Source organism: Coregonus lavaretus, assembly GCF_964263955.1.
Source record: "Coregonus lavaretus genome assembly, chromosome: 3".
NCBI lineage: Eukaryota > Metazoa > Chordata > Actinopteri > Salmoniformes > Salmonidae > Coregonus > Coregonus lavaretus.
The window spans coordinates 51,086,812-51,100,195 of record NC_139990.1 but is presented as its reverse complement, the minus strand read 5'-3'; the positions used below and the strand labels follow the sequence as shown (position 1 = coordinate 51,100,195).

The window sequence follows — 13,384 nt, the reverse complement described above, 5'->3', positions numbered from 1 at the left end:
GGAAACAAGCCCAGTACTCAAGGACACACAGGGGCAATAGATAAAATGACTGCTCACGTCTCTGTACTCATTGACTAAACATGGATTCAATTAAACTCAGTTCAAGGTCATGGTAATACAATGTAAATGCTGGCGCTGTGCTTAATAGATAGCACTCATCATGGCTCACTCTGGTAATATTTAATCCAACCCACCACCTGACTACCGCTCCGTGCTAGCCATTCATATCAGCTGAGAGCTGTCAAAACCTTGGCTGTGTTTGTGTGTGTGTGAGAGAGAGCAGAAACAGGTGAGTAGGTAAAGTAAGGTGGGCGTGAGAAGAGGTGGAGGGGGAGGGAGAGAGAGAAGAAAGATAAGGAGGGAGAGAAGGAATTTGTGAGGAACTGAAAGCAGGGGAGGGCGGTGAAGGGGGGAGGGAGGAGTGCCGAGCAGAGAGCAAGGTTACACATGAGAGCAGTCTAGGGAACGAAAGTAAGAAAGACAGACAGAGGAGAGAGAGATAGAGAGAGAATAGCAGGACAGACACGGTAGCGTGGATTAGGGAGTTGAGAAGGTTTCAGTCTTACCTCAAGTTAATTACATTTAATTACCTGTTGCTCACTGGAGGAGAACAAAGAAAGGGTAAACAATAAGATCGAGAGAGAGAGAGAGAGAGAGAGAGAGAGAGAGGGGGGGGGGGGGGACCAGGGGTAGAGAGAGAGAGAGGACCAGGGGTAGAGAGAGAGAGAGAGAGAGAGAGAGAGAGAGAGAGAGAGAGAGAGAGGGGGAGAAACCAGGGGTAGAGAGAGAGAGAGAGGGAAGGACAACAGTTGAATGTTGACAGAGGGAGTGAGGAGATTAATCGGGAGAGAAACAAAAAGGAGGAGAGAGAGGGGAAAAAAGAGAGAAAGTGTAGAAAACAAATAGATACACATTGACAGAGTGGACTGGACTGGACTTCAATGAAGCTCTGACATCAGCTAAATAAAGGGAGAGAAGAGAGAGCGTGAGAAAGGAGGTCACTGCAGTCCAAAGTAGGCGCTGTGCACTATAGTTCGCTTATGCAGGAGAGTTAGGACAAACACAGACAGACATTCACTGCACGATTGAACCATGTTGATGAAGGAGTATAGAATATGCATGCCACTAACTGTGGAAGAGGTAAGTGTGTGTACACTGGATAAGTGTGTGTTTGTCTGTGAGCGTGTGTGGGGGGGGTTGTCAGTGTGTGTGCATGCTTGTGTGTTTGAATGTGTGTATACTGTAGACCGCTGCTGTAAATATAAGGTGACAGCTTTTCATGTGATCTTGAAAGTGTTAAAGTTGCTAGAATACAGATGTAGGATCTTAATTTGATCACCCTGTTGCAGGACATCTTGGAGTGGATTTAAGGGTTTAATTTACGATAAATGTATCACCCTCTACAAAAAATTATATTCATTATAAACCATATCATAATTCAGATTTGCTGTTGTTGCAGGATTATTTTCCTGCTGTAGCAAACTGGATCAAATTAAAATCGTACATCTGTAAGAGCACTACACACAGGCATCCTGTAGTTGAGTAGTGTTGTTCATGTGGCTGGCACTCTGTATGGTCCTGCATGTACCTAATCTCAGCTCTGTGTTGCTGTCTGTCAGCATGGGGTGAACAGACTACACCTGGCAATGAGCATCACAATGTTATTGTGTCTAAATTATCGCTCCATCTGTTCCTCTCTCTCTACCTCTACTTCCATCTCACTCTCTCTCCTGCGCTCCCTTTTTTCCACACAAACAAGTTGGACTGGTTGAGGCTTACAACCCCAAACTTCAACAAAGGCATTTGGCCTGGAAGTTAAAAACAGACAGATTCCGCCAGGGAGTAAGAAGTGGTGGGTGGACGAGGATTTAGGGGGAAGGTGCTCTAGAGTGCCCTCAAAGGGAAGTTCCTTGTTCCCTCGCTCCCTCCAACCACCACAACAAAGCAGTTATACCTGTCATAGTGTTTAAGTCTGAGCTATCTGTCTGGAACAGTGTAATGTAGTTGTTTATTATTAGAACATGCTGTGCCGGAAACTTCAATTGATACTTCACTATGAAACCAACTTTGGTCGGATGTTAGGCCACTTCTGTGGTCTGGAAACGTGTGACAAACTTTAGAGTGAACTATAACTTTAAGATCACTAATGTTTGAGTGTTTGTGTAAGCTTTAGCTAGTGTGATCACAGGGTTTTTATGAATCAAAATGGGGCTTAGCTGGTGGGCGTGGCCATGGGCCTGGCGAATGCTGCTGTGGCCGACCGAAAATGTTTGAGGCCTTCCAGTCGGCCGCAGTTTTAAAGCTAATTTCCTGCAATTCCATGCATGTTGCCATGGCTTATGCTATGTGAGTGACTCAAAAATTATAACAAAATCAATGGGGGCCCCATGTCATGACAAAAACACTCCTGAATGTATAATTTCTTTGAATGTTAGATTATCCCGGACTGGCTAACTTTTATCTTGGTGACTGTTGGTTCTCAAAGATGATTGTATTTAAAAAATATATAGGTCCTTTATCTTTTCTACATACTTTATATCTGGTTTTATTCATTTAAGTTTACACTGAAAACGTTTTCCCATCCTTATTATTATTATTATTATTATTATTATAATAATAATATATTTATTTACTGTTTGGACATAGGCGCCCGAAAAAACACGTAGGCAGCCCGCCCAATACTTTTCTATGCAGACAAAACCCTGGATCAGTATCGTGTATGATCTATCTGAAAGTAGTCTCTGTAAAATCACATAGAACCAAATCCTAAGGTGAGATCCATTCCACGTGTGGAACTCTGACTCTCATGGTCTGATGGGGAAGCGCATTAAGATTCCTGTGCAGCTTTAGTGGGATCAGCTTATAGTTCCACATTCAAACCATAGCACTGTTTATGCAATGTCTGCACTCACGCACACATACACACACACACTTCTAATTCTGAGGGGAGTGTAGCTGGTTGTCCTAGTAGGTTGATGGGTTAAGACACAGGTATGTGTGTGTTTCGTTTTTAGTCAAAGGGTGGGTGACAAATTAAGACAGGTATGTGTGTGTTTCATTTTTAGTCAAAAGGTGGGGGACAAATTAAGACAGGTATGTGTGTGTTTCGTTTTTAGTCAAAAGGTGGGGCACATATTCACATAATATAGTTGCTGTCTTACTGCACTGTATGTTTCTGTAATCGTCAGTACATGTTAAACACATTAACCACAAAACTGTCACAGTAATCTGAAGTCAAAGAGAAACATAATGCTGTGTGGGTTTTTGTTGTTAGTCAAAGGATGGGTGACACATTCATTTAGAGAATGGCCAGACCAGAGACATAGATATCCATTCACATAGTGGCCATCCCAGAGACATAGATATCAATTCACACTGCTATTTAAGTCAATATTTATTGTGTACGATCTACGTTGTATTAAGACAGGACTGTGTGAATTGACTCTCCCCCTGCTCCTTTAATCTCTCTTCTCATCTCTCCCCCCCACCCCCAGTATAAGATCGGGCAGCTGTACATGATCAGCAAACACAGTAGTGAGCAGAGCGGAGGAGGGGAGGGGGTGGAGGTGGTGAGGAACCAACCAGACTCACATCCCCAACACGGCCTGGGACAGCTTACTGAGAAACGCATCTACCTCAGCAGGTAACACAGGCACGCATGCGCACACAAACACACACCTACTATCCCACACTCACCCCTATGGCCTAGCCCTAGAACATACCACACACATACCACACACATACGTCTACCTCAGCGAAGGTAACAGTACATTCCTCCCCTCTGTCTGTCTGTCTCTCTCTCTGACAGTAAACTGCCATCCTGGGTGAGTGTGTTTGTCCCCAGGGTATTCTATGTGACAGAGAAAGCCTGGAACTTCTATCCTTACACCATCACAGGTCTGACAACACTATTCTATCCACCACATACACAGCCTTTTCACCTGCTACCAACTTGTACTTCCTATAGGGTCAAGTCAACATACAACATAGAAAGTTACTTTGTTTCCTTGTCTGCACACAATCTGCCTTATCGAGACCCTATTTACTTTAAACATCTGTCGTTCCACATGTTTTTAAATATGTGTGTGTGTGCCTGTGTGTGGTGTGTCACTAATGATGTTCCTCTCTATCCGTATGGAACTTCCGCGGTGTGTGCTTCAGAGTACTCAGTAAGTATTCACACATCATTTGCATGAAGCATGCAGTAGAGCTCATCAGTCTCCAAATGTCTGTGTACATATCCTCATCTGTCTACTCCTCTCTCCCTCCCTCCTCTCTCTCTCCATCCTTCTCTCTCTCTCCATCCTTCTCCCTCCTTCCATCCTTCTCCCTCCCACCTTCTCTCCCTCCCTCCTTCTCTCTCCCTCAATTCTTATCTCTCTCCCTCCCTCCCTCCTTCTCTCTCCCTCCATCGTTTTCTCTCCGTCCATCCTTCTCTCTCCCTCCCTCCTTCCCTCCATCCACATCCATCCTTCATCTACTGTAGGTGTCGTTCCTTCCCAAGTTCAGCATCCGTATTGAGACCAGGTTCGAGAACAACAATGGCGACAACAATAATGTGAGTATGACCGAAGGAGAGAGAGAAGTGGGGTGTGGGGGGGGAGAGAGAGAGAGAAATTGTAATATTCTCTACAGTGTGAGGAGAATGCTCATCAAATTGATGTGGCCATTACAAGGAAAACAAGCAAAGCACAGAATGCAATATCGGCAGATCTATTAGCCATCCACTGTGTGTGTGTGTGTGTGTGTGTGTGTGTGTGTGTGTGTGTGTGTGTGTGTGTGTGTGTGTGTGTGAGTGTAAGAGAGCGAGAAGGGTACATGCTTGTATTACAGGCTTGTTTCACCACCTTTTCTATGGCCTCATGGAATTCCGACACACAAACACAATTCTGAGCTGGTTTGTCCCTACAGCATGCCCCTGTAATCTCTGGATGGAAACCTGGGAACAAGACTGAACATGCCACTGAACTCATCTGGCTGTTAGTCTGTGTGTGTGTGTGTGTGTGTGTGTGTGTGTGTGTGTGTGTGTGTGTGTGTGTGTGTGTGTGTGTGTGTGTGTGTGTGTGTGTGTGTGTGTGTGTGTGTGTGTGTGTGTGTGTGTGTATCCATAAATTTGGCGAAGCTTGTTTCAACCTTCTCCCAGCTACAGGTTACATGTGTTCATTTTAGCAGGAACACAGACTCCCACACACACCCACACCCATAAATACACCTCTATTACAACACACAGCAACATAGAGGACATCTAAAGGGCACAAAAGCACAACCAGAACAGAGGAACACCAGCAGGTTTAAAGGATGAGGTAAAACAATGCTTTTGACATGGAAAAATGGGAACTATGACAAGTGTCAACAGACAGAGAGACAGACAGACATACAGACAGGAGGGCAATACATACGTTATATAAGAAAATAGGTTCTTAAACACTCAGAGACACAGGACATAATAGGATCTGAAACCCAGCTGATTATCTCCCTGCTCTTCTCTTTGTTAAATACCAGCAGAGGAATGAACATCTTCAAAAGAGACATTACTCTCTCTTTCGCTTTCTGTCAAGACAAGGGGACAGAACAGAACAGAAAGAACAGTGACTTTTCTCTCTCTCTTTCTTTGTGTCTCGTTCTTTCTCTTTCACCCCCGCTCGTCCTTCTTTGCTCCCTCTATCTCCCTTACCCCTGCTCTCCACCTCTTTCTCTCTCCCCTAATCTCCCTCGACCTCACCCCCTCTCTCTCTTTCATTCTCTCTCTCTCTTTCATTCTCTCTCTCTCTGTGTGTCTGTGTGTGTGTGTGGTGATTTGCTCAAGGCCTGAGGGTGGGGTATTATGATGGGTGATATGGTGTGTGACCTCACTATTCCCCCTTTTTCCTCATCTACTAGTCCCTGGCTCCAGTGTGTGTGAGTCTGTCTATTTCTGAGTGACCTCCCCCTCTGTTCGGTTGCAGGTATTCGGGGACAGGCCCACCCCTGCAGAGAGCGTGAGCCACCTGGATATCCTTGTTGACCCCATCCCTGACAAACACTACAAGGAGACAGAGGTACAAGCGTGCACACACACATTTCCTCCTTCTGAAGTTCCAGTAACTTCAGAAGCAAAGGTCAATCAGCAAGACACATAGCTGAAAACACACACACACTCACTCACTATCTCACGCAGAGACAGAGGAAGATGTACTGTAGATAAATGCGAACATAAATACACAGACACTTGTACAATCTATGCATCTTGGGCCACAGATGCCTATCATATTGAATCACTCATTTATTATATGTGAGGTATTGAGCAACAATCTGCTTACATAGGCCTACGCACACACACACACACACACTCCCCCTCCCCCTGCACACCGGCCAGTGATTTAGCTCAGTCAGCAGGTAATGTGTACTTTGTGTCTCTGTAGGACCTGAGTCGCTGGGTTTCTGAGAAGACGGGCAGAGGCCCCCTGGTGGAAGGGTGGTGGAAGGACAGCACCCCCATCATGTGCTCCTATAAGAGGGTGAAGTGCAGTTTCGAAGTCTACGGCCTCCAGGGCAAGACTGAGGACTTCATACACAGGGTGAGAGGAAACTACATTTACCATCATGCATCAGGTGAGAACCTGACCTAAGGGTCAAATTGTTGTTTCAAGAAACACATTTGAGAGCATAGATTGTGTTTGGGGAATCTTCTTTTCTTTTTGCTCAACATATACACTTTGATCTCCAGCAGCACCTGCTCAAAGCCTTTGGATGTGTTTCTTTGATGTAAGAAATGTATTTTCTCTGTTGTGTATGATCTGACAGAACATCCAGGACATCCTACTGGTGGGACACAGACAGGCTGTGGCCTGGACAGACGAATGGCACGGTCAGTAGAGGACATGGTTATAATGCCTTATAACATATAGGACATGATTATAATAGGACATGGTTGTAATGCATTACATTACAGAACATGTTTATAATGCATCATAACATATAGGACATGATTATAATCGGACATAGTTATAATGCATTCTATTATAGAACATGGTTATAATGCCTTATAACATATAGGACATGATTATAATAGGACATGTTATAATGCTTTATAACATATAGGAAATGATTGTAATAGGACATGGTTATAATGCTTTATAACATATAGAACATGATTATATAATAGGACATGGTTATAATTCTTTAACATATAGGACATGATTATAATAGGACATGGTTATAATGCTTTAACATATAGGACATTATTATAATAGGACATGGTTATAATGCTTTATAACATATAGGACATGATTATAAGAGGTTATAATGCATTATATTATAGAACATGGTTATAATAGATTATAATATAGAACATGATTATAATGCATTATATTATAGAACATGGTTATAATGCATTATACTACATTGTAATTTATGCCTTTCAATGTGATGTTGTTGACTGTTGCTGTATGTTTTTGTTCGGACATGCTTATAATGCATAATGATATACATAGTTTAATGCATTATGATACACATGTTACATGGTTAGAATGCATTATGATACACATGTTACATGGTTAGAATGCATTATGATACACATGTTACATGGTTATAATAATGCATTATAATCTCATCAGTCTGTGCTTTTCCTTACAGGGATGAGTTTGGAAGATGTGAGAGAGTTTGAGCAACAGATACAGGAACAGACCAACAGCAAACTCAAATCAACCCAGAACAACAACACAGGTAATTATTAGAGCTGGGACGATAAACCGAACATTTTCGACACCGACCATACCGATCACTTATCGAAGGCATTTTGCTGATATCATTCATTAAAATAAGTACTCCTAGAGAAATGTGAAGTTTGAAATTAAATACGTTTGCAAATATGGATGATTGTTAATTGGATAATTGATAGCTTCAACCACAAAACTAGTAGTTTAAAGGATAATAATAAAAAACTGCGGTGCACATTAACTTTAGAAACGTATCGTTCTATTTATCGCTATCGTATCTATTCAGGCAATTTATCGCTATATGGATTTTTGTCCATATCACTCAGCTGTAGTAACTACTGTAGTCTACTACTGTACTATTCTATATCATCCTTTAATAGAGAACGAGAGAGTGGGCGATGAGGATGAGAAAAAGAGGGGGAGTGTGGGGGAGGATAGAGAGGGTAGGTAGTGGAGAGAAAGGAGAGAGATAGAAGGAAGAGGGGGAGAAGAGTAAGGGGAGAGGAGAGAGCATAGGTGGAAATGAGGGGAAAGTAGGGGAGAGGGGGAGGGAGAAAGAGCAGGGATGGGAGAGAAGGGGAGGGGGAAGAAGGGAAGAGCATGCCGAGGCGGAGAGGTGGAGAGGAATAAAGAAAGATCATTGAGAAGAAGAAGAGGTAAGAGAGAGCGAAGTAGCAAAATATGTATTTCACAGAAAGGAAGAGCAATGAGAGCAGAGGAGAGTGAGCCCAACAGCCTGACGACTCAAACTGAATTCTTCCGCTGCTCTATGTTCGCTACATACTTCAGTCTGAGACTGCAATCATTGAAATTCGTTTGTGGTGACGTCCAAATGAGGGCTGTTGTACAAAACAAAGTAATCAGTGATTGGATCGTCTCTAACCAATCAGAGTATCAAAGCCAATGACGAATTTTCAAAACGCTGCTTGGTCCGACCCATCGGTTTCTGGGACCAATCAGAACTGTTAGAATATGTTTGCGTTCTAGAAATCATTGTGTAGGTACTCAGATCCAGACTCATTGCAGAGAATAAACTAATGTCTGTGGGCGTGGCCTAGCGTTTGGCTGGAACAAGGAGTTTGGGTAACTATTGCAGCACTTACTGCAAATGTCAGCCCTAGTGGGGGTCTGCGTGTGTGTGGGGTCACTCTGCCCCCTGCTGGTAAATCATGAGAAGCTCGGCCGGCTGTTGCTGCTGAATGATATCGAGGGCAGCAGCCACGGTATGGCCCGTAGCATGTGTGTGTGTGTTATGCGAGACATGAGGCTGAAATGACTAAGCCTAAATGGATTTGCAGTCATTGCTCACTCTCTCTGCTGCAGCTCGCTGCGCTGTCCTGACCACCTACAGGCCAGAACATGCTACTGCAGGCACCTATCAGATTTTACACAAAAACATTTCATGCCATTCATCTCATTTGGGGGAAAAAATGTGTATTTTTATTATGGGTGTGTGAACTGTGAAGGGATGTGTATTTGAATAATTTAACCCCTCAACTCCCCCTTCGTCCCCCTCCCCCACCCTCCGTTCCCCTCTTCCTCCCCCTCCTCCCCCTTCGTTCCCCTCTTCCTCCCCCCTCCCACTTCGTTCCCCTCTTCCTCCCCCCTCCCCCACTCCCCCTTCGTTCCCCTCTTCCTCCCCCCTCCCCCCTTCGTTCCCCTCTTCCTCCCCCTTGTTCCCCTCTTCCTCCCCCCTCCCCCCTTCGTTCCCCTCTTCCTCCCCCTTGTTCCCCTCTTCCTCCCCCCTCCCCCTTCGTTCCCCTCTTCCCCCCACTCCCCATTCGTTCCCCTCTTCCTCCCCCCCTCCCCCTTCGTTCCCCTCTTCCTACCCCCTCCCCCCCCCTTCGTTCCCCTCTTCCTCCCCCCTCCCCCTCCCCCCTCCCCCCTCCCCCTTCGTTCCCCTCTTCCTCCCTCCTCCCCCCTCCCACTTCGTTCCCCTCTTCCTCCCACTCCCCCTTCATTCCCCTCTTCCTCCCCCCGCCTCTCTCTCTCTTTCTCATCGGCAGCAGCCCCTCGTCCGGCGTTCTCCCGCTCTATGTCCGTCACAGACGAGCGCTCTCTGAAGAAGATGGGAGTGAAGACTATAGCCATGTCAGACCCCTCCACCTCCACACTGCCTCATACCACTGTCCGCCTTAACTCCACCCCTGAGTAACACACACACGTTCATGTTCATACAGATGCACCAATTCCTGCCTGCCTTAAACCCCTCAGTGACAGTAACTACACTGCTACAGTTCCTTTTTTTATTACACCATCCACCACAAACACACTTAACCAATAAAGCTACACCGTCAACAGAAGCAGCACTTAGAGCACTCACATGCCTACCCCTATATCCAGCTGTAACTATATAACCCATACACCCAACCCGGTCCTACCCCTTTCTCCAGCTGTAACTATATAACCCATATACCCAACCCACGGACCTACCCCTTTCTCCAGCTGTAACTATATAACCCATACACCCAACCCCCGGTCCTACCCCTTGCTCCAGCTGTAACTATATAACCCATACACCCAACCCCCGGTCCTACCCCTTTCTCCAGCTGTAACTATATAACCCATACACCCAACCCCTGGTCCTACCCCTTTATCCAGCTGTAACTATATATGATGTAGAGCTTACTCAATATACTGTGTAGGGCTTACTCAATATACTGAGTAGCGCTTACTCAATATACTGTGTAGAGCTTACTCAATAGACTGTGTAGAGCTTACTCAATAGACTGTGTAGAGCTTACTCAATAGACTGTGTAGAGCTTACTCAATAGACTGTGTAGAGCTTACTCAATAGACTGTGTAGAGCTTACTCAATAGACTGTGTAGAGCTTACTCAATAGACTGTGTAGAGCTTACTCAATAGACTGTGTAGAGCTTACTCAATAGACTGTGTAGAGCTGACTCAATAGACTGTGTAGAGCTTACTCAATACACTGTGTAGAGCTTACTCAATAGACTGTTTAGATCTTACTCGATAGACTGTGAGACTTACTCAATAGACTGTGTAGAGAGAAAGAAAGAAGTGTTGACACGTGCTGCAGTGGGACCTGAAGACTGTAGGCTATACTATAAGAACATTCTCTCTCTTCCTCTCTCTCTTCCGCTCTCTCTCCTCTTGCTTTACTACCCCTTTCTCTGCCTCTCTCTGTTCCTGCACTCCTTTCCTCAGGAGGGCCTCTCCACAGAAGATGTACTGTGTTCATTATATAGAAATGTTCCCCTGGCAGATGCTTATAGATCCTGACCATGTAGTGCTGAATCATACTGCTGCTGTTCTGTTCTACTGCTGTGCTGCTCAAGAGAGAGAGAGAGAGAGCGAGCGAAAGAGAGAAAGAGAGAAAGAGAGAAAGAAAGAAAGCGAGAAAGAATGTAAAAAGTAACCAAAAGGGAGAAGGAAACATTGGAGAGGGATTAAAAATGGAAGAGAAAAGGACTGGTGGTATTTGTTTCGACATCCTCCCCTCCATCTCTATACCCCTTTGGCCTAACCCGACTGATGTACCAGCTTTACTGAATACATCCATACACACTCTACACTCTGCAGCTCTGTAATGCAAATGTCCCATTCATGTCTACACACCAGGGTCACAACACTGATTCATAAAGGCCTGTGCGTGCGTGTGTGTGTGTGCGTATGTGTGTAGGTACGTGTGTGTGTGCGCGCACCCATTCTTCCTTGTTTCTGTCTCAGCTATGAGTAAATAGCCAGCCTGCACCCTAAGTATGTTATTCATTCCGGTGTCAGCATTAACGTCATTAGGCCTCTCAATCATATAAATAGCTCTAAATCCACTGTGAATTAAACTCCACTGTGGGGAACACAATTTGTAACCTCTGCCCAGGAGTAACTGGAGTGGACTTTATCTGGGGACAGGCAGACTTTTACATTCATACAGTATCCCTGATAACTGATTGTACCAATTAAGGGGCTGAATATGGCTTGCAATGGGAATCTGCATACATCCATCCCCTGTGGAATAGACTTAAAGACCGCTGGCTCTACACGTTAATCGTTTCTATTGAAAACGGTTGAGGACCGTCTCTCTCTGTACAGTTACTGTCCTGCAGTCAGTTAGTGAGGCATTAATGCCGACCTGTTTTATGCTGTGAAATCCTCAGCAACTGATTCCAGCGAAGCTATTCTGGTAATGCTGGATTTAATTGCTTACGGATAACAGAAAACTCAAGGATAATTGCTAAATTTTTGTGATTTTGGGTTAGACACTCTACATAAACACACACACACACACACACACACACACACACACAGGAAAGCAAGAAGAAAAGGGGAAACCCACCCCTCCACCCCTGACACACATACCCAAATCTCTCTCTCTGGCTCTTTTACACCAATAAACAACTCCCAGACAGAGAAAAAGCAAGAGATCCCAGGGTATAGGCAGGCATTCATTGAAATTCATGCTTTAAATATCTTAATCAGCAGGCTCATAAAGCCTCCCTGTTTTAATTGCCCCACCATGCCTATTAATTACACAACAACCATAGCAGAGAGGGCCGCCATATGTTTGTTAATGTGAGAGAACAGATTAGAATAGAGTGTCTGGAATACATTAGAATACAATGGGCTTTATTGATCTACAAAATGTGGGATTACATTTCCCCGCTGCCATGGCCATAGAAGTGGTGGCATTTATCTTCATGTAAGGACCTACACACAGAGAGAGGACACAGAATGTGTGCACACACACACTGAGAGGGATGCGTCACAGACTGTATAGTGTATTGTTAGGTAAATACTGTTCATATGGTAAGGAGGGACAACACACTGGACTGGACAAGGGCAAACACATGATAGGCACAATATAACAACACATGGTATAGTGAAGACACACATGATGTTGTTGGAAGAATACAATACATGATGTCACGAACCAGCTCATAACCCATAACAGCTCACCACCCCTAACCTCCCGAGTGGCGCAGTGGTCTAAGGCACTGCATCGCAGTGCTAACTGTGCCACTAGAGATCCTGGTTCGAATCCAGGCTCTGTCGTAGCCGGCCGTGACCGGGAGACCCATGGGGCGGCGCACAATTGGCCAAGCGTCGTCTAGGGTAGGGGAGGGAATGGCCGGCATGGATGTAGCTCAGTTGGTAGAGCATGGCGTTTGCAACGCCAGGGTTGCGGGTTCGATTCCCACGGGGGTATGAAAAAAAATAATGTATGCACTCACTAACTGTAAGTCGCTCTGGATAAGAGCGTCTGCTAAATGACTAAAATGTAAATGTAAAATGTAAATGTAAATAGGGAGACAACGTGGAGATAAGGAATAACTAAATATATTTATTAACTAAAGCTAACTATATACAATTAACAATGGTGTGTGTAGTCAGTAATCAGTAGTGTGAGTGAGTGGATGCATAGATGTGATAATGAGGAGTGTTGAAAGGTGCCAAAGCAAACAAACAAAACAGCCACAAAAATACCACACCCAAAATCCAACAGTGCGTCTGCATGGAGAGTCTCCACAATGAATGGGGGAAAGGTGTATTTATCACTGGGACACACCCAAGCCCAGGTGTGTCCCATTTCTCTGACGACCTTCCCGGCTTAATTTGAAACATTTTCTATAACTTTCTTTCACTTTGAAAATGTGGAGGTTGTGCAGATCTGTAGGTCAAAAATCAAATGTAATCCCTATTTAGATGTAATTTTAAGGCAGCA

At 44.6% G+C, this 13,384-nt stretch overlaps 1 protein-coding gene across 7 annotated transcripts; it reads left to right on the top strand.

The window, feature by feature from the left end:
* The first annotated feature begins 221 nt into the window (after window positions 1-221).
* LOC311118816 (cytoplasmic phosphatidylinositol transfer protein 1-like) lies at window positions 222-11,185 on the top strand. Of its 7 annotated transcripts, none has more exons than XM_084157677.1 (10): window positions 1,003-1,140; window positions 3,495-3,643; window positions 3,809-3,897; window positions 4,162-4,169; window positions 4,487-4,558; window positions 5,946-6,038; window positions 6,402-6,557; window positions 6,784-6,847; window positions 7,615-7,704; window positions 9,704-11,185. In XM_084157677.1, the coding sequence occupies exons 1-10, from the start codon at window positions 1,093-1,095 to the stop codon at window positions 9,850-9,852; spliced, it is 918 nt and encodes a 305-aa protein (XP_084013803.1). In that variant the 5' UTR covers window positions 1,003-1,092; the 3' UTR covers window positions 9,853-11,185. The 7 variants fall into 7 exon arrangements, 5 of the variants coding, with proteins under 5 accessions (XP_084013802.1, XP_084013801.1, XP_084013800.1 ...); XM_084157678.1 differs by having other exon boundaries at window positions 9,707-11,126; XM_084157676.1 differs by lacking the exon at window positions 1,003-1,140 and adding an exon at window positions 222-289 and having other exon boundaries at window positions 3,809-4,169.
* The last annotated feature ends 2,199 nt before the right edge of the window (window positions 11,186-13,384 follow it).